Genomic DNA, 18,854 nt, shown 5'->3' with positions numbered 1-18,854 from the left:
AGTTTACCATACTTACTGGTGTTTGAATTGTTCCCCAGCTTTGGGGTTCATTACAAATAGCCAACAGGAAGTGGATCACAGAAAGACATAATACAAAAATAGGTAAAATCGATGGACTTATAGGAAGATATTGGAGCTATCGGGATAAAGTTAAGAATTTATCTCCTATTTTAAAAAATTGTATGAAACATTTGAGGGCTGACAAAGAAAGAATGGCCAGTGGACTAAACCAGGCAGTGCTGGGAAGACAGGATATTCGTGGGAAGAGACATTAACACCCAAGTCAGGGCACACGGCTTTCTGAGTTTATTACATTTCACTAAAATTCATAGCTTCCCAAGAAACCAAAAATATTCCTTGGTGCTTAGAGGCCTCTATAGTCTGGAATATAGTATTAAATAGCATTTTTAAGAGAGATACAATAATCCAGCCTATAAGGAAGGAGTGTGTATAATAGCTCAACAAGTAAGACCAATGAAATTTGAACTTGTTTCTTTCAGATTTGTCAACCCAACTTCATTTGTGTATGGACCAAAGGAAGAAAATGAGCCTGAAATGTGCATGGCAGAGAAAATGAACTTCACTTTCCATGTAAGAAGAGTTGTTTTGATATTTGTAGCAAAGTGAAAGCCTGGTACTGCTACATTGCTCCCAAGGACATCATAGGCTGAGATGCCAGAGGCTTAGGGCCTGCCCCCCGCCACCGCCCAGCTTTGCCCCCCATGGCTGAGGAGCCCCCCCTACGGCTTAGGGGCCCAGTGGTTCCTCCCTCCCCTCTCCTCCTGGGTTAATGCTCCTTGTTTTCCCTTTGCCTTGCCCCTTCACCGAAGCCCTTGATTCCTTACAAATACCACAGGAAGGAGCAAGCACAGGACAGAGGGAACTCCTGAAACAGGCAAAATTACCAGAGGAACCGAATCTGCTAGAGGTGCAGAGATCAGGACAGGCCAAGTGAATGCATCTTTGGGTGCAAATCAGTGAAATCTCTTCTGGGTTCAAGCTTTTATATAAGCACTAACATTACCAGTAAAGGTAGCTCTTACCTCCTCCGCCCATTTAAGGTCGTGGTCAGCTGTTTAGGTCATAAGCATATGACCTGTTACAAGTGATGTCATTTATTAAATTGTTTTCAAAAATGGGTATCATCATCCAAACATTAATATAAAGGTAATTTTTAAAAAATTTTTACTGCCAAACTGACACTTTTGGGGCATCCTGCGTATGGTAATTGTAGATAATGAATAAAACCACCATATGTTTTGAACCAAAAACAATGCTCCAGTCTTAGAACTATGTAACAATCCACAGAGTGTGAGTGCATCTGACTTTAGGCACATGATGATATTTTTTTGTAAGGCAATGCTTCTGAAAATGTAGGTTTGCGGGGCACCGTGGGTGGTGGTGGTGGTGGGCGGGTGGTGCTATCAGGTAAGCATCTGACTCTTCTGATCTCGTGGCTGTGAGATCAAGTCCCGTGTCAGGCTCCGTGCTCTGTGTGGAGTCTGCTGAAGATTTTCTCTGCCCCTGCCCCTCCAGCTTGTGCTCCTTCTCTAAAATATATTTTTTAAAAGGTGAATTAATATGTGGGTCAGAATCACTTGAGGTACTTACACAAAATGCAAATGCCGGGGCCCTGCTCCAGACCCTTACAATGACCTTGGAATCCTGCCGAGTGTGTATACGCAAGTTTTTGTTGTATTAGTGGACATCAGTGTTGAAAAAATACAGCCCTCTGCTTTGAAGTCCCAAGGAGTGCTACTGTCAGAGCCCCGTGGGAGATCAGCTCAGTTTCTGTTATAGTTTATCAGAGCACAGAGTCTAGAAGGTCTAGTCAGTAGCTTACAATTCATACAATTTTCAGTAATTTAACCGGAAAGTGTTTTGCACTAAGTTACACTGAACGTACTTTCAGTCTGTAGGCTCAGTGTGTCTGTGCAAACGTGAGGAGGTTCTTAGGAGTCTTGGTGTTATTAGGTGAACCAGGATGAAGGGTATTGAGATTGGACTGATTGATCACTGGCTGGGATGAGGAAGACCCTGTCTAAAGGTCAGGGCAGTACTGGCTTTTCATTGCTGAAACCTCCTTCAGCAACTGCCCTGTTACCCCACAGTCCAGGGACTGTGTCTCCATCAGCCAGGGACACATTCTTCCAGGTCATGGGCTTCCTAAAGATTACTGCAAATGTCGGAGTCACGCTATTTCATTCGGGTATTGTGGCACATCTCTTTTCTGACTTTCTTGGTTTCATAGTTAAGCTCTCAGGAGGCAATTATTTTGAGCCAATTTCCTTCCTCAGAGAGCTGAAATCCCGAAATTTATCAGTAATGAAATATCATCTACCTATGCCTTATTATTAAAAGGCTGTTGTATTTTCTCTGCCCCTTTCTGACTTTCTGCGTGCCCTGGCATTATCGTTACCCTGAACTATGTAACCTATTCTCATTCACTTACTGCGACGAGGAGCATCCTCTCAGCAGAGAGATGCTGTGACACAGAAGAGTTAGAATACCTGAGCTCCTTGTCACTCTGGAGCCATCTGAGGCACATCGTTCACACGCGTCTGAGCCTCTTCTAGAGCTGGAGAATCACATGTCAGCTCACCTCATGGGACAGTTGTGAGGATCACCTGGTTATGGGTGTTTAGATACATATCGTGCCATACAAATGTATGTTATTGTCTTTTCCTTTGGACTGTTTCTGCAGTAACTAACAGTCTGGACATTTGGCCTAAGCATGTCAAAAGGAGAGGGCTGGAAATAAGGAACAATTCGCACACTTTTTAAAGTTCTGATTATGGATATTCGATCTCCTTTCGCCATGCTGATGCTGACTACAAACACCCCCAGTTGTAAATGTTGCCTGAAACATCCAGGTTCACCCAAAAGCTCGCTGATACCTGTATTTACATTTATGAAAAATAGGTTGTAAAAAAAATTTTCCTCCTTCCCAGGTTATCAACATGGGTCACAGCATGGCTCCAAATGTTAGTGTGGAAATAATGGTACCGAATTCTTTTACCCCCCAAACCGATAAGCTGTTCAACATTTTGGATGTCCAGGTAAAAATGTGTTCCTTCCTTTATTTGAAGTTATGTTGCTAAATGGGTGTATCTCTTATTTGAGTCACGCTTTCAGCTGTGAATGCACCAATTTCTGAGTATACTTCGAATATTATCCATTGGAACTAAAGGGTTACAGAGACCTCTGCTCTTCCGTCTTCAGTGCATTTTCTTTGTGAAATGGGCCTCAGGAAGTAGTTGGTGAAATGCTCTCTAAATCTTGAGTCTGCCGTTGAAAACGAGTATTCAGCCATTTTTTAACAGAAATCGATATTTTTATGTTGATGACTGTATCAGAATTGTTTCTTAAATTCCCATGTTCAAGACAAGCAGTCAACAAATAAATCCTTCATTGGGTTTGAGATCTAATTTTAAAGTATCTTTCCTGAGTTCCAGAATTAGATGACAAGACATGCTGTTATTATGTGTCACCGTTTTATTTTGTGTCTAAAGCCAAAGAAATGTTAATTCCATGCTAAAGTTCAAATTTCCATTTTTCTCATTGCCTTATTTTCTGTCAAGTTAGGGCCCTGTGCTCACTTGAGCACCTATATCCAACCTAGTTAAAATGTTGCTGGGTTTCTGAGTTTTTGCCATGGAGACTTAATCTTTCCCAAGAAAGTCTGTTCCAAAGTATTTTCACAAATTCAGAAATACTTGATATATTTTAGAAAAGGTAAGCAACTGGAACTTTTAAGAGCATGTAGTTTTTGCAGTTCTCTCCAGTATGAAATAAGATTTTTCTCACTTTCTATCTGTATAGACTACTGCTGGAGAATGCCACTTTAAAAATTATCAAAGAAAGTGTGCATTAGAGCAGGAGAAAGGTTCAATGGAGTTCCTGAAAGACATTTTCAAATTCTTGTCCAAGACTGATAAGAAGCTACTGGTAAGTTTCCATTTTTCTGGTTGCAGAGTTTGCTTTCAACATACAGAACCAAAGCACTTAAAACCAAGAACCAGTGGGTTTGAGCAGTCAGTTCAGTGCAGGAAAGAAACAACCCAAGGTAATACTCTTGCACAAGATGCACACATGATCAGAGAGACCCATAGTTTATATTTACACACACACACACACACACACACACACACACACACAGATAGATAGATATGATTTAATTATTAATCTAACCAATGCCTATTTTGTGCCAGCCAAGCCTTGTTCCAGACCCTTTAGGAGGCCAAGATAGAGTATTCAGCTGAGCAGACTTTGTAACATGGGATTAATTTTCATTCCTTTCATTTAATGAATTTAGGAAAAAGCCAAAAACCCTAAAGAAGTGGTCTTCCCTTCAAATGATCCAAGTTTTACAAGGAACATAGAACATGTACCTTAACACAGTTCTGATTAGGAGTCTTTGTTTTAATTCTCAGAACACATGCTTCAGCTCAAATAATTTTTGTTATAATTTATAAAACAAATATTCACATTTTGTTTAAAGCAAAACAATTTTTAAATGCCACTCATGGGAGATGTTTAATTCCATGTAAAATATTTTAGCTACCTATAAAAATGTTTTAATGTAGCTCTTTTGTATTTTTTTTCAAGTTCTGCATAAAAGATGATCCATATTGTTTAAATTTTTTCTGCCACTTTGGGAAAATGGAAAGTGGAAAAGAAGCCAGTGTTCACATTCAGCTGGAAGGCCGGCCATACCTTTCAGAAATGGTAAGTAAGATAAAATGACAACTTTGAGTTTGTAGATTCTGACAATCATCTTATTTATGTAGGATGGTATGTGAAGAGGCATTCTAGTAATTAAGGTATGAATAGTAAAATTTGGAGTGGAACTCTACAAATGTTTCCAGGTATAGTTTCAGCTGCATACACTAAGTGATATGGCTTAAGTAATTAAAGAGAACTAAGACTATAAAATAGACTATGGAATAATTAAGAGGCTTATTTTAGAAAGCATGTCCAACTAATTATAAATTTTGATTAAATCACAGAAATTGGCCACCTATTTTATATAATCTTAAGATTTTTTTCTAAACTACATTAAATTATGCCTAAATATTTAAGAAGTTAAACTTAAGGCTTTCATAAAATGAAAACATCAAAATTTATCAACAATAAAACACAAACATATGATAACATGAAGAGAAACTCTGAAAGGCTGAATAAATAATACATCTTGAACTTCTTCCTAGAAATGAGTATGCAGATTTTGGGGTACCCGGACAGCTCCGTCAGTTAGTTGTCAGGCTCTTTGCATAGGCTCAGGTCATGATCTCAGGGTCTTGAGATCAAGCCCTGTGTTGAGCTCTGTCCTTGGGGGGAGTCTACTTGAGCATTCTCTCTCTCCCTCTGCCCCTCCCCTGCTCATATTCTCTCTATAAAATGAATCTTATAAAAAAAATTAGAGATAAAACCAATTTTATCTGGAGTTCTGTTCCTCACTTTACCTAATAAATATGGATAAAGTATTTTTGTAGAGGTGTTGTAAAGCATTTAGTGCATGGTATATAGTAAGCCAAAGAAAACAGTAGTTCTATTTTGTTTAAAGATGAATGTTTAAAATTGCTACACAGTGGTCAAGGAGGGGAGGGAGAAAAAGATCCACCAGATACTGAAGTAAGAGATTTCTGCTCTAGTTACAGTTGTGCTAGAAACTAAAACCTGAGACCAGCAACGAGTTACTAAGACTTTAGCAGTTTGCAGCCTCATACCCTTGAGGTCCGGATTTCTCCACATTGGGCACTATTGGCATTTTGGACCAGATAATTCCTTGGTGCCAGGTCCAGTCCTGTGTATTGTAGGATGTTTAACAGCATTACTAGTCTCTATGAACTAGATGCTGACTCACCACCTCCCAAGTCCTGACAGTCAAAAATGTCTCCAGAAACTCCTGTCCTCAAGGTGATAAAAGAATCCCTGTTGGAAACCACTGCTTTAACAAAGTGTGTAATTTACTTTCAGCCCTAGAATTCTACAACATTTATATAGTAGTTTTCACTTTTAAAGGTCATAGATCTCTTTAGGAATACTGTTCTACTGCAACGAATGCATGTATGAGAAACTCAATTTTACAGGCAATTTTAAGAGGTTATGAGAAACTCAATTTTACATGCAGTTTTAAGAGGTTCTCAGAGAATGTGGAGCCCACCCCCGGATTCTTGGCTATGTAGTATATATCGTGGAGTTCATCTACTGATTTTATATTTGAATGTTATAACTACTTGTACCAGATTTTTCTGTTATGGTATTAGATAACTATATGTATTTTATCAGAGCAGCAAGATGACAGCACTGTTCAGGGAAAAAAAAATAAAAGCCTAGGTAAAATAAATCTGAAGAAACATTTATTAGGTGAAGAAAGTCTTATTTGGTAAAAGACTCAATTTCTAGGAAACAAAATAGTGCTAACTACCAAATCTTTAAATTATTAAGTATTACAAATATCTGCATCAAGTTGTCTGCAAACTAGTCATGTTTAAAAATTTTGAGAGAGAAAGAGAGAAAGCAGGCAAGAGGGAGAGTGCAGGAGGGGCAGAGGGAGAAGCAGACTCCCCACTGAGCAGGAAGCCTGATGTGGGGCTCGATCCCAGGACCCTGGGGCCATGACCTGAGCCAAAGGCAGGCACTTAACCACCTGAACCACCCAAGTGGCCAAACTCGTTAAGTTTAATAAAAGGATTTCAACAAAATGATGCCCGGAAAAATAATACAATGGCCATGCCTTTGGAAGCACAGGAAGTGTTGCATTGCAATTTAATACAAATGGTGAAATGAACTGGGGAATATCCATTGTAGAAACCTCAGAGAGTAGGTAAGGATCATGAGAAATTATTAATCTGTCTTCACGAATCAGGCTACAGTGATCTTTCTTTTATTAAACAGGATGAGACTTCGGCCCTCAAGTTTGAAATAAGAGCAACAGCTTTTCCAGAGCCTAATCCAAAAGTTATTGAACTAAACAAAGATGAGACTGTTGCACATGTAAGATTACCATTTTACCTGAAACCCTAGGATTATAAGGAAAAACTATTGATGGAGCTTTCAATCAGGAAACTAGATTGCCTAGATCATGGAGGGCTTGAAATACGGATATTTTCCACAGCTGGTGGGAGGGAACAATGCAGATGGCTTTTTCAGGAGGTGAACTTGGTAGAATTATCTGGATGAAGAAACATGGCACAAGCCAATTCTACTAAATGGTGCCAATGTTCCCTAGGGTTGTTAGAACCAGCAAGAGGAGGAGATGGGAATTGTCCAAAATACTATGGGAATCATGCGTTGGGGAGGGGTGGGAGGTGATTCAGAGGGAATTAAAAGCAAGTTTTTAAACTGGTGGCTCTTTATGTAGGTTCTGCTTGAAGGACTACATCATCAAAGACCCAAACGTCATTTCACAATAGCAATTATTTCAAGTAGCTTGTTCCTTGGACTTATTTTGCTTTTATTGATTTCATATGTTATGTGGAAGGTAAGCCTTTAATAATTATCCATGTTAAACTATTCAGTAATGCTGTTTTTAATTTGTAACGAAGCCCCCTTTGTGACTCCCAAATTATGAAATATTATAGCACTTTTAATGTTAACGTTTTAAATTCCCAAGTGACTATGCAGTACTGATCTCCTGTTTCTCCTAACTTCAGTACCAGTATTCCAACCATGACCCTAGTTTAGAAAGATGTTCTTTAAGAAAGCTCTTAGAAAACATAGCATATTATTCTTAATGTCCATTTTGGAGAGTATGTGTCACCGAGCAGCCAGTAAAAGTGCTCTTTAACACAATATTTCCCATCTGAATTTTACTACTTGGGATGGTGACTATTCAGGTGTCCAATGAGTGTAATATATTCGCAACTATACACTAGTGATTATGCAATACTGTTTACAGGCTGGCTTCTTTAAAAGACAGTACAAATCTGTCCTCCAAGAAGAAAACAGAAGAGACAGCTGGAGCTACGTTAACAGCAAGAGCAACAATGATGATTAAAGACTTCTTTCAAATTGAGAGAATAGACTCAGGTTAACCAAAGAAATTCAAGACAGTGTTTACAAGAAACCCAGAATTCTGCTTAGATTTCTCCTATGTACTTCATTTACTCATGACCTTGTGACATACTAGGTCTCGATGCAAGTGAAAAATCCCAAGCAATGATTACTCTTCCAGAGGAAAATAATCTCTCAGTTCTAAATGGATAGAAAAAAACACTAAAGCATTCAGTTTATTCAAGGTAAGTAATCCCTCGAAGATACCTTGAAATGGAAGTGCATCTGAATTAAATCATGTTGAGGAAGTAAACAACTCATTTGGAGAGGTCTTGGACTTGAAATATCATTCCTTTAAAAGAAATAATTTTCCAGGTGTGCTTGCTTCGGTAAAATAAACTCCACTGAATAGGCAATGATTCATTTCTAATAGATATTTGGGACTCACTGGAAAAATCCAGCTACATATATTTAAAGAATGAAGAGCTGTTCCTCAATTTTCTTATGAATAAAAGAAGACCACTAATGTTTTAAAGCAGATTTTATCTTTGAAGATCTTTATTTCTAATACCTTTATGATGGGCTTTGATGAACAACCATTTAGTCAGCAGTCTATGTAAGAGCACTTGGGGCCTGAGGAGCAAATTCCAGACTGAATTTATACACTGGTTTGAGTTTAATGACTTCTGGATAATTACTGTTTATACAGCTATGGATTCTCTCTGTATATATACATAAGTTCTTAAAAGAATATAGCACATTTTTATCAAGGGTACCCAGGAGTAATGTCTAAAATCCATTTTTAGTGAAATTTTTTTACTTACAAAAAAAAATTTTTTTACTTACTGTTTTAGTGGTAAAATAGTTGTTATGAAAAAGCAAAAGTACTTAAGAACAAAAGTACTTAAGAATTCTAACTTATACTCTGAAACAGATTGTGAATGTTGCACTTTAGCTTATATTTCAAATATAAATACACTGATAATATGTCAAATATGAAAACTGTACCTCATTAATGACTCTTAAAAAGCCAAACTCTACAAAGACCATGGTTGGAGGCCAGTATTTCATATAAATTAGATACTATGTAAAATAGTGACTGTCAAATCAAGCAAATGCCCCTACTTGTGTAGATATTACTTTCTCCTCAGATGTATGTATTACATGTGTTTTTATCAGGTGTGTAAGAGCATTCTCGTCTGCATGGAATTAGAGAAACAAAATCTGGAAATTTAACTTTTAGCTTGTATTCAGTGAATATAAATGTGACATAAAAATTTCCATGATCTGTTTTAGTGGTAAGTGAAATAGTTTTTATGAAAAAGCTTCTGGATTTTAAATAATCTTTAGTATCTTTTCACTTGCAAATACAGTCCTTTTTCATATTTATTCAGGCATGTGACCTGGATGCTGATAGCTGTGAGTTGTCCTATATCTGTCTTTATTATTGGAAGCAATTAAATAGTAAAAGACTTCTGTCTATCTGAAGCCCCTGCCAACAGCGGTCTTTCTCAGGCTGCTGAAATTCCTGCAGGTTCTCTGTTCATGAGCCCACATTAGTATTTGGTGGCCAGAGAACAAGGAGGGCAGAGTTTCTGAAGGCATTCGATGGGTGAAACCCAATCTGCGAGCATGAACCCTCCTGAACATGGTATATCCCAGCAGTCATTAATTAAGCTTCAAAAGGTATTATATAAACAAATGATCTGCTTTTTTCATTACATAAAAAGCAAAGTAATCCTTTCAGGAGATTTTCTGGAATCATTGGTGAAGGATGATCTCTGAGGCAATTTAAATTGGGCTCTTTTCTATCCAGAGATGATAGCATGTGGGGTATTGAGTGTGCTAAACCAGTGTGCTAGGATTGCTGGATAACACGACTTTCAGAAGCAAAGAGAAAACAGCTCCTCACTAGTTAGCTACTTCTCATACTTCAAAATTTGTTATGGATTTGAAAAGACTTTAAAGAAAATCAACAACTTTCAGCTTTCAGGGAATAGTCACAAAATCAGTTCCCTAACAACTTAAAATAGTTTATCTCTTTGGCAAATAACGTAGGTATTGGAGCCATTTTGAAATCTGGATTAGGATCTCACCAGGGCATCCTTAGGTAATCTCTGGCATCCATCTGTAGGAACCAGGCTGTAGGAAATTTTATACCCATAGAGGATGGACTCAAATCCTGAAAGGTGAAAGCATCCAAATTATTTCACTTGGGAATTACTGACAGATCATCATGATGTTTTGAGTATATGAATGTTTATTTTCAGTTCCAATAAATACTTTCTGAAACCCAGAATTTAATTCTTTATATTTCATGGCTTAAGCTCTAGAAGCCAATTTTTAGCAACAAAAATAGCAATTTTCATTTCTTTAAAAAAATAATTTTTCCCCTATATCTTTAATGCATGACCAATTCCTTCCTATTAAAATTCTAGTTTGTACACTTCTTTTATAAACAATTACATGTTACTTTGGAATCATTCATTTCTTCCATGCTTCCTCCATAAAGACTGATAAGTCTTGGGTGTAATCTGTAAGAAATAGATGTGTAATTATTTCATCAACCTCTTGTTATTTTTCACACACATATACCTATTGAGTCTGGTACATAATACCAAATACCAATCTAACGACAGGAAGGCAAACCTCCATTCGTGGCAGAGCTCAATCTTGTAAATGTAGAGGGGTTGCTGATAGATGGACACTGGTAATTACTGTAACATCCAGACATTGTGCCTACAGGGTACTGCTCCTGCCCCGGTCTTCCACCCCTTGAGTCCTAATGCTTCCCAGCAATGAGTCTGCATGGTCCTAAACTTGTTTCATGCCAGTTGTCCTGTTACAGAGTATATAAAACTGTTGCTGTGTTGAGAAGGTTGAATGCTGGGGAAAGGGCTGAAAGCAGCACGCCACTGAATACAAAGTGATCAAGACTGGAGCTTTCAATGTGTACCCATCCATTCTGCAGAGAGCTTTCACAAGGTTAAGCTCTCGATCCACTTTTAAGATTACAAAACATATATTGCTAAAATTACAAAACAAATTGTAGACATTATCTGTACAGTTTAGTGAGAATGGTCATTTGAAATGCCAATATACTCAGAAAATTTGGTGATGAGTCTATACGAAAATGCTTGGGCTGTATGTAACAACTGGTGAATAAATGTAAAGTTATACTTTATTTATTAAAATTGTACATCTATCTTTTTATGCTTCCCTGACTTACTCATTAAAAGAAAAAGTCATAACACGCTGCTTCCATTATACTTAATTTTGTGTCTACTGGTAGATATTGAAGGGGGTAAATAATGAAACTTACTTGACCAGAACCTCTGATTCGGCTTCCACTAAGTCACCATCTATGTTCCAAGGGAAACTGTGTTCGGAAGCAGCTGCCTGCCGTCCGTCGTCATCCTCCGGATCACATCCACTTTTGTTCCTCTGACGAACTCTTACTTCTCCAACAGTGTAAGTCTCAACAAATGGAAAGTTGAACTAAATAAAACCAACACAAATAGTCACAGTGTGGGCTTTATCCCTAACTGCTCGTGCAAATTAAAAAGTTCACTGTGCTTTCTCTTGCACATAAATATCAACATGCATGAGGATATTTTTATAGCTTTGAAACTCTGTGCCAGGGGTTCCCCAATTTCTTTGGGAGATCAAGCAAACTTGTTTTATGATCACTAGCCGGAGGTTGTATATAAAATCATACCATTTTCAATTAAAGATTTTTTTAATACCCAGCTGTTGACCCAGAAGATTTATATAATCCACCAATTTACTAACTTGTCAATTAGTTGAGGTGATGTAAAGGAAACTAAGTTTCACACTTAGAATTTAACCAGGAAGAACCTAGCTCTAAGCTTAGGAAGGTAGAAAGAGGAAGTCAGTCAAATGCGATTTTTGCGGGTTTTCCGCCTCAGTCCCACAGTCAAGATGGATACAATTTGCAAGACAATTGTTTGCTTGCTGACCGCTCTAAAAGGGTGCAGGCTATCTTCAAGTTTGTTTGTCTAAGGAAACTTTAGTGGAAAAAAATATGTATTCTCAGAAAAAAGAAAAGATAGCCAAATACCTGTTTAGTAGCAGTGCACAATAACCATTCACTTATTTCCCTTTTTAGGTAAATGGCATGAGGTCGATTCCTATGATCTACATGGGTTTTTCTCTCTTACATGTATAAACCTCGGTGAGGTATGGAGTTCTACAAGTTGCCAGAAAACTAGTATTTTTTCCCCACACCCTTATTTTGCCCAAGTAGAAACCAAGGCCCAGCAGTTCACAGTTATACTGTATAATGCACTGGGCTACTACCATGGCATATACTGGATTTACAGGGTGGTATCAGCCATTCTAATGCAGGTACAGAATTACGAGCCCCAAGTAGCTCTCTGTGGAAGCATGGGGGCTCTCTGTGAAACTGCTTAGCAGTCGCTGCCTTAGAGTTCCATCTTAACTCCAGAGCCCTGGGGACAGCCTTCATTCTGTGTGAACTTGTAAAAATAATGGGTGTTAAATGAGTCACTGCTAACTGGCTAACTAGGAGTTAAACTGCATCCCGGATAACAATGCCTGGAAGCCTTAACTCTTAGTACCTGCAAAGGTCACCCGTGTTTGGGAAGAGGGTCTTTGCAGATGTGACTGAGCTAAGATGAAGTCATCAGGTTGAGCCCTCATCCAACATGAGTGATGTCCTTATAAGCGAGGAGGCGGCCACGTGATAAAAGCAGTCCGCCTGCGGCGCACAGTTGGAAGCTGAGAGAGGCCACGGAGGGATGGCCGCCACCAATAAGTCTGTTATCTTAAAGCCTCAGTTTTCGTGTGCATCCTTCACCAAATGAAGCTCCACACATGCCAGCAAATTCATTACCTATGAAGCCACATCATTAGATGGGAGGTTAGGGAGCCAAGAGCTCAGTGTCTCGTGTGAGGGTGTGTCTAAGATGTGAGGAAGAGACCAACAGTTCAAACTGTGATACACACAAATGCCATGATGGTATAAGCACAGAGTTAAAGGAGAGAATCAAGAAGCAGCAAGCTCAGGATGTTGGGTGAGCTTCCTATCTGATGGGAGTCTTAACACACAAGGGTTAGCCTGGAGGGGAAAGAAAGAAGTTTTAGAGAGAGGAAACATTTGCCTTAGTATGGATATAGCGCACCATTAAGCAACTACAAAAAGTTTAGCATACTGTAATACTGATTGTAATACTGGTGTTTTGGCATTTATTTTTAAAGAAGATATTTGATTAAAAAAAAAAAAAGACATAGATGGGGTTACCCACTGAATTGTACCTCTCCCACAAACTTGTAAGTTGACCTTATCACCCCCATACCTTACAATGTAACCATAATTAGACAGAAGGTCTTTAAAGGTGTGGCTAAAATGAGGCTTTGGGGTAGACCCTCATCCACCATGACGGGTGTCCCTAAAAGATGTAACTAGGACACACAGATGCCAGGGATGTGCACAATCAGAGAAAAGACCCCGTGAAGACACAGCCAGAAGGCAGAGAGACATCTCGAAGCCACAAGAGGCCTCGGGAGAAACCAAACCTGCTAACACCATCTTGGACTTCTAATCTTCAGATCTGTAAAGAAATTTCTGTTAAGCCTCCACAGAGTCTGTGTTATTTGTCATGGCAGCCCTAACACACTAATAAAATGACCAAAACACAGGAAAGCTGGGGTACAATGGCAAGAGGTGAGGCTGTGACATAAGCAAGGGCCAGAATACAAAGGGCCATGTATTCCATGCCGAGGACATGCGCCACCATCTTGACAAGAGTGAGCAGGGCACCGAAGAGTTAAGCATGAGAGCATCAGCAAAGTGTTTTAGCAAAATCCCTCTAAAACTAACTGTGGAAGATAAGACCAGAGCAAAGGAAGGTCGGAAAGAGGGTGCTATAAACTATAAGGGATTAAGGTTCAAAATAAGGTGGAGGAGAAATTTCAGAAACATTTAGGAGGGAAACCAACAGAAGAGCTTGGAGGGCTGATTGTGAGGAATGCGGGAGGGAGAGGATTCCGGAGTAACTCCAGGATGCCATCCTCTGGAGAAACACATGGAAGGAGGACCTTTCGGGGAAACACAATATGGTCAGGTATGGACATGCTAGACTCAAGAAGCCTATGAGTTTTCCTACTTCAGCACACAGGAAAGCACCATGATCCTGTTGATCAGCAGAGAAAAGAGAACACTAATTCGCAAATTTAGTTAATTGTGCAAAGCTCAGATAATGGTTCAAATGGGGTGGCGGTAGGGAATGAGATCCCCCAGGACAAAGTATCACAAGAGGACTAGAAGTTGGCAAACAAGTTCTCAGGGAAAGCACTAACTTACTTAAGGGTCTTAAACTCCCTACCAAAAATGATGGTCGAAGTATACGTGGGAATGTAAGACAGAGGAAAAGGAGCACGGTGATAGGACAGAGTTGAAAGGAAGGGTAGTATTTTTCTATTTGACACAGTGATGGGGAAGGCAGGATGATGGTGGTTTTCATTATATGCTACGATTGTTAATATATGTGAAGATTCAGTTCAACCTGGCAAAGATGGTTCCCGGACCTAGACTGGGGCTTTCCCGAGGCCGAAGTACTGTGTTTTCCTTTCTGGATACACAGTTACTGCTAACTAGACTGCTGCTTATATAAACTTACCTTTATGTGGTCTTTATCATATTACATAATTTACATAAATTTACATTTTTGAAAATGTTACCATGAAGAAAAGAGACTACACGTACATACCTATGTGTAAATATATGTCCTTTAAAAAAAAAAAAGAAAAAACCAAATGTATCAAATTAACATTGCTTGGCAGCAGTGACCTTGGGAATCCATCTACTTATTCATACTTACCATTATGTATGAATATGTATTTTCAGAGTTAAAGAAATAATTACAGAGCAATAGCATGGATTTCAATTTTTGGAAAGAGCTAAGTCAATCAGAGTTAGGACTAACTACTGGCCTCTTCCAGCCCCCTAACCCCCCACACACAGAGGCAATAGTTTTTGCATCAAAAATAAGACATGGCTGGTAAATGGGGAAAGCAGGTTATAATATATCTTGCATAACATGATCTTACTTTTTTAAAAAATTGTTTTCCTATAGAGAGTTCTATTCACTCTGTCTTCGCTTTTCTTTTTATAGTAAGCATGTATTACTCTCAAACTCACAAGGATATTTTCGTGTTGAAAAAAGGATGCCTACAAAAAATTACCTCAGACATTTGCCCCTTAGGCAATTCCAAAAGAGAATTTCCTAGTTATTTTGTATCTCCCTAAAATAAATACAGAGCTTCTCAGGATGAGTACCTTCAGGTTAATACCCATTGAGGTTCTCACATATGTTTAATGTGGAAAGATTCAGAGGTTTATACGAAGGTAGTGATCCTGATTAGCTCTTGGAAACAGAATTCGGAGTGCTTTTTATATTGCTTTGCTGTTTCTACTTTCTGACTTAGGAAAAAATAATAATGAACATATACTGCTTGTGGATTAAGAAAAATAGTAACACTGCCAACAAAATGAGTAATATCTGAAAAGGCCTACATTCCTTGAACAGTCAGTCACCATCTTTCCCCAAACACACACACACATGAAGTTATTACTTCGGCTCACAACCTACATTATGTCTGCTTCTGTGTACTTTGAGATTGGTATTTAAGGAAAGAGGCACTGTAATTTTTACAATACAATTTCCTAGACACTTCATTCAGTTGCTTGCTCAATAAACACTGATCAAATAACATAGGGGGCAGAAGAGAACTGAAACTTCATGAGGACTGCCTACAAAAGTTTACTACAGTGTGAGCCTCGCAATGGTCACCTGCATAAGCAAGATGCCACCGCCACCACTGGACTTACGCTCCTCCTCCCATATACTCTCTCCAGCTGTGTCCAGGTACAGTTCTGTACCTATAGGAAGTGAGACTACAGGGCTTTACAAGCATACCGATGTAGTTCAAGACTCATCATTTCAGAAATTCACATATTTCTGGATCAGTTTCCTAAAATCTGGGTCAAAATCTCTGCCAAAAGAATGTGGCTTATAATAGTTATTGCTTCTCTTTAAAACAAATCCCTTAAGGGGAAATACAATTTTATCTGTCTCCCAAAACGCAACCACATGTTCTCATTCTGAATAGAATACTGACTGTATAAATGTGGTGTGTTTTTAAATATAGGTCTGCAAATCTATTTCAATTAAGTGAAGGCAGGCTGATCTGTACATAAATGGCAGGAGAATCTAAAGGTCATAACTTCAGAGACTCTGCTGCCATAACATTGAGAAGGCTAAACATCTCAGACTTCACTGCTTTTCATTCTGAAGAACAGCCAAGTACATAATTTTATCTTTAATTTACTTCACATTTCAGTATAACACTACATTTTCTACTTTCTCTTTGTAGGCACACACGCACACACACACGTATGTATCCTCCAAAGGATAGCTCAAAAAGGACCAATCTATATTAATACAATAGATACTCTTCAAAATTTGGAGGAACCACAACTGAAAGAAAAAAAAGATTAATATATTAAGAGAATAACGCCTTCTTATGATGCAGGACTTGATGTCAACTCTTGCAGCATCTCTCTTTCCAGGATTAACAGTTTTGCACACAAGAAATAAAAATAATTTACTCTACCTGATTTTTAACACTGGCGTATCTTTTTAGGTGCTTTATAAATTCTGGTCGAGAAGTGTTTCGTACAACGATAAGAGCCATGCTTCCATTATTTAATCTGGAATTAAATATTTGTATTTGACACTGAGAAGTTTATGAAGTGATTGCAACAGAAATTACTCTATCATTCCTTCTAACAAATATCACGCTTACTAGAAGTTTTAGGCCAGAGAGATTAGTCATCGTCACATTACATTTACCTAAAATTCTTCAATCTTATCTTGCTGTTGTTATTTTTTAAACAGCACAGCCCTTCGAATTAGTTTTTTATTAACTGACTGATTTCCTTTTCTGTAAGTTCATTAGGGGCTTTTTAAGAAAATGAACGATCGTGCATCCTATATAACCTAGCAAGACATCATTTAAAATCCAGTGTATTTACTTAGGGATTCAAAATGTGAAATCATGTGTTTTTAAAAGAGGTAAAACAGCAAATAAATACAAATGGTATAACAAATTGCTCAACACTTTCTAAAACCTACAGTGTGATATTTAAATATTTACTTATGGGCAGGTCGAAGTGACATAGAAAAATAAATCAAAGGGGCCCACAGATGGATAAAAGGGACAAATGTTGCCACACATGTGCAGTTAAATGACTGAGCATTTTAATCTTGCATAACAGTTCAGTTTAATATAAGAGACTGCAAATTTAGAGATGTGATTTAGTGCCAAAAAAGCCACTCACAAATGCATCTAGCTTTAGAAGGCAGTTTGCAGAAATATGTGCAAATGATTTCTAGCTTGATTTCAAGGCAAATATAAAGTTATTCCAAGAATAACAACAACAGGAAAAAGAGCTCTTTAAATCTTATGGAAACTCAGGTTAGAGCTTGCAAGGGACCTTGGAGATTACCCAGTCATTCACTCAGTTTATACAGATGGAAAAGAAGACCCCAAGTTTAAGTGATTTGCTCAAAGGAACACCAGGAAAAACAAAATGATCACTGGTACCAGATCTCTTAGCTGCCAGGGTCCAATGTTCATTCTTCTTAACATGCCAACACATTCAGAGTACTGTCTTGTGTTTTTATTCTTCAAAAATTGCTTAATTTTTCATAAACATGAAAAGCACTTTGTATGTCTCCTTTTCAATACTTAGTCATTGAAACACGCTCTATGTAACTTCACTATTCTAAGTTTTATATATATTATGCGTTTAATCTTAGGATACTGAAAACAACACTAATTTCTATCAGCAATTTTCAATGAGGTATTTTGAATTAAGTTATACTTTATTGGGGGGAGGAATAAAGTTGGAAGTTGAATCTCCTGTGCGATGATCCTGAATCATTCTGAAGATAAATCTCTGAATACCTCTGGTCAGCCAAGGCGTGGTATAACGGTTTTTACAAAAAAAAAAAAAAAAAAAAAGGCGGGGGGAGTGTTCGATTACAGTCCACAAGGAAATCTCTAACTAGAGATTCTCTAGCTCCTCTGAAAATTTAATCAATACTGATTAAGCCTCGTGAGAATAAGCAATGGAATTCCAGGCAAGTTAAAAACTATATGGAGCAGCATTGAGAGAGGCATGAATCCACTCCCAGAAGAGCAGACCACCTCTCATGAAGGTCCTGAAGCAAACATGAGAGTCAGAGATGAAGTAGGATTAGACAAGTATTGTCTCCAGTCCTGTAGAACATTGCTCCGTTAGTCAGCTAGCTGGTTTCACTTGTAGCAAGGGAGACTATACTAGGCAAGTACACATCTATCTAGGATTTCTGATGGTATAGGCAGGAAACAATTAAGTTACAATTTCTAAATCACACAAGCTTCAAAATAATTCCCTTCCAGTTACTAAAGATAAAGAGGACGCTGGTGTCTAGATATTAATATCAAAGTGCATAGTTTTTCTTCTTCTCTAACTTTGGATATTTCTCTATCACCTTCATATCAACTGCCGAGGAAAAAATTGTAAATCAACCCCTCTTGCTAGCTGTTAATCATTCTGGTTAAATATTTTGCAGGGAAGACAAATCTGAACATTGAAATTATGTTATAAATTGCCACAGCACAGAAGTCATTCTTTTAGTCTATGTCCAGGGAAAATCTAGATTTGACTATATTATGCAATATTCATGATCCTTCCATGCTCTCTATGGGAGTGGGAGAGAAAGATTTTCAGATGAATAATGGACAGCTGCTTGAAAAGAATGTGT

General features: G+C 38.1%; 2 protein-coding genes across 23 annotated transcripts in view; one reads left to right on the top strand and one right to left on the bottom strand.

Moving 5' to 3' along the window:
• ITGA4 (integrin subunit alpha 4) overlaps positions 1-11,251 on the top strand; it is a 220,344-nt gene extending 209,093 nt beyond the window's left edge. For 11 of the 17 annotated variants that reach the window (XR_014300467.1, XM_082690224.1, XM_082690230.1 and 8 more), the window contains 7 exons: positions 501-591; positions 2,952-3,059; positions 3,823-3,948; positions 4,609-4,728; positions 6,901-6,999; positions 7,367-7,486; positions 7,904-11,251. Coding sequence is in view for 10 of the 17 variants with exons in the window: in XM_082690224.1 (XP_082546350.1) it covers positions 501-591; positions 2,952-3,059; positions 3,823-3,948; positions 4,609-4,728; positions 6,901-6,999; positions 7,367-7,486; positions 7,904-8,002 (763 nt within the window). In the remaining 7 variants the exon portion in view is untranslated. The remainder of the gene's footprint in view (positions 1-500; positions 592-2,951; positions 3,060-3,822; positions 3,949-4,608; positions 4,729-6,900; positions 7,000-7,366; positions 7,487-7,903) is intronic. The other 6 variants (XR_014300465.1, XR_014300466.1, XR_014300468.1 and 3 more) reach the window with 1 other exon arrangement.
• The window catches only part of CERKL (CERK like autophagy regulator), a 136,737-nt gene that overhangs the window by 9,295 nt on the left and 108,588 nt on the right, over positions 1-18,854 (bottom strand). For 4 of the 6 annotated variants that reach the window (XM_082690237.1, XM_082690236.1, XM_082690233.1 and 1 more), the window contains 2 exons: positions 16,657-16,753; positions 11,321-11,496 (listed from right to left, as the gene is read on the bottom strand). In XM_082690237.1, coding sequence (XP_082546363.1) covers positions 11,321-11,496; positions 16,657-16,753 — 273 coding nt within the window. Of the gene's footprint in view, positions 1-10,240; positions 10,533-11,320; positions 11,497-16,656; positions 16,754-18,854 lie in introns of those variants that run through there. The other 2 variants (XM_082690234.1, XM_082690232.1) reach the window with 1 other exon arrangement.

Source organism: Mustela nivalis (assembly GCF_964662115.1).
Source record: "Mustela nivalis genome assembly, chromosome: 11".
NCBI classification, from domain to species: Eukaryota; Metazoa; Chordata; class Mammalia; order Carnivora; family Mustelidae; genus Mustela; species Mustela nivalis.
Note: the sequence above shows the minus strand (reverse complement) of the source record. Positions and strands in the feature narration are given on the sequence as shown.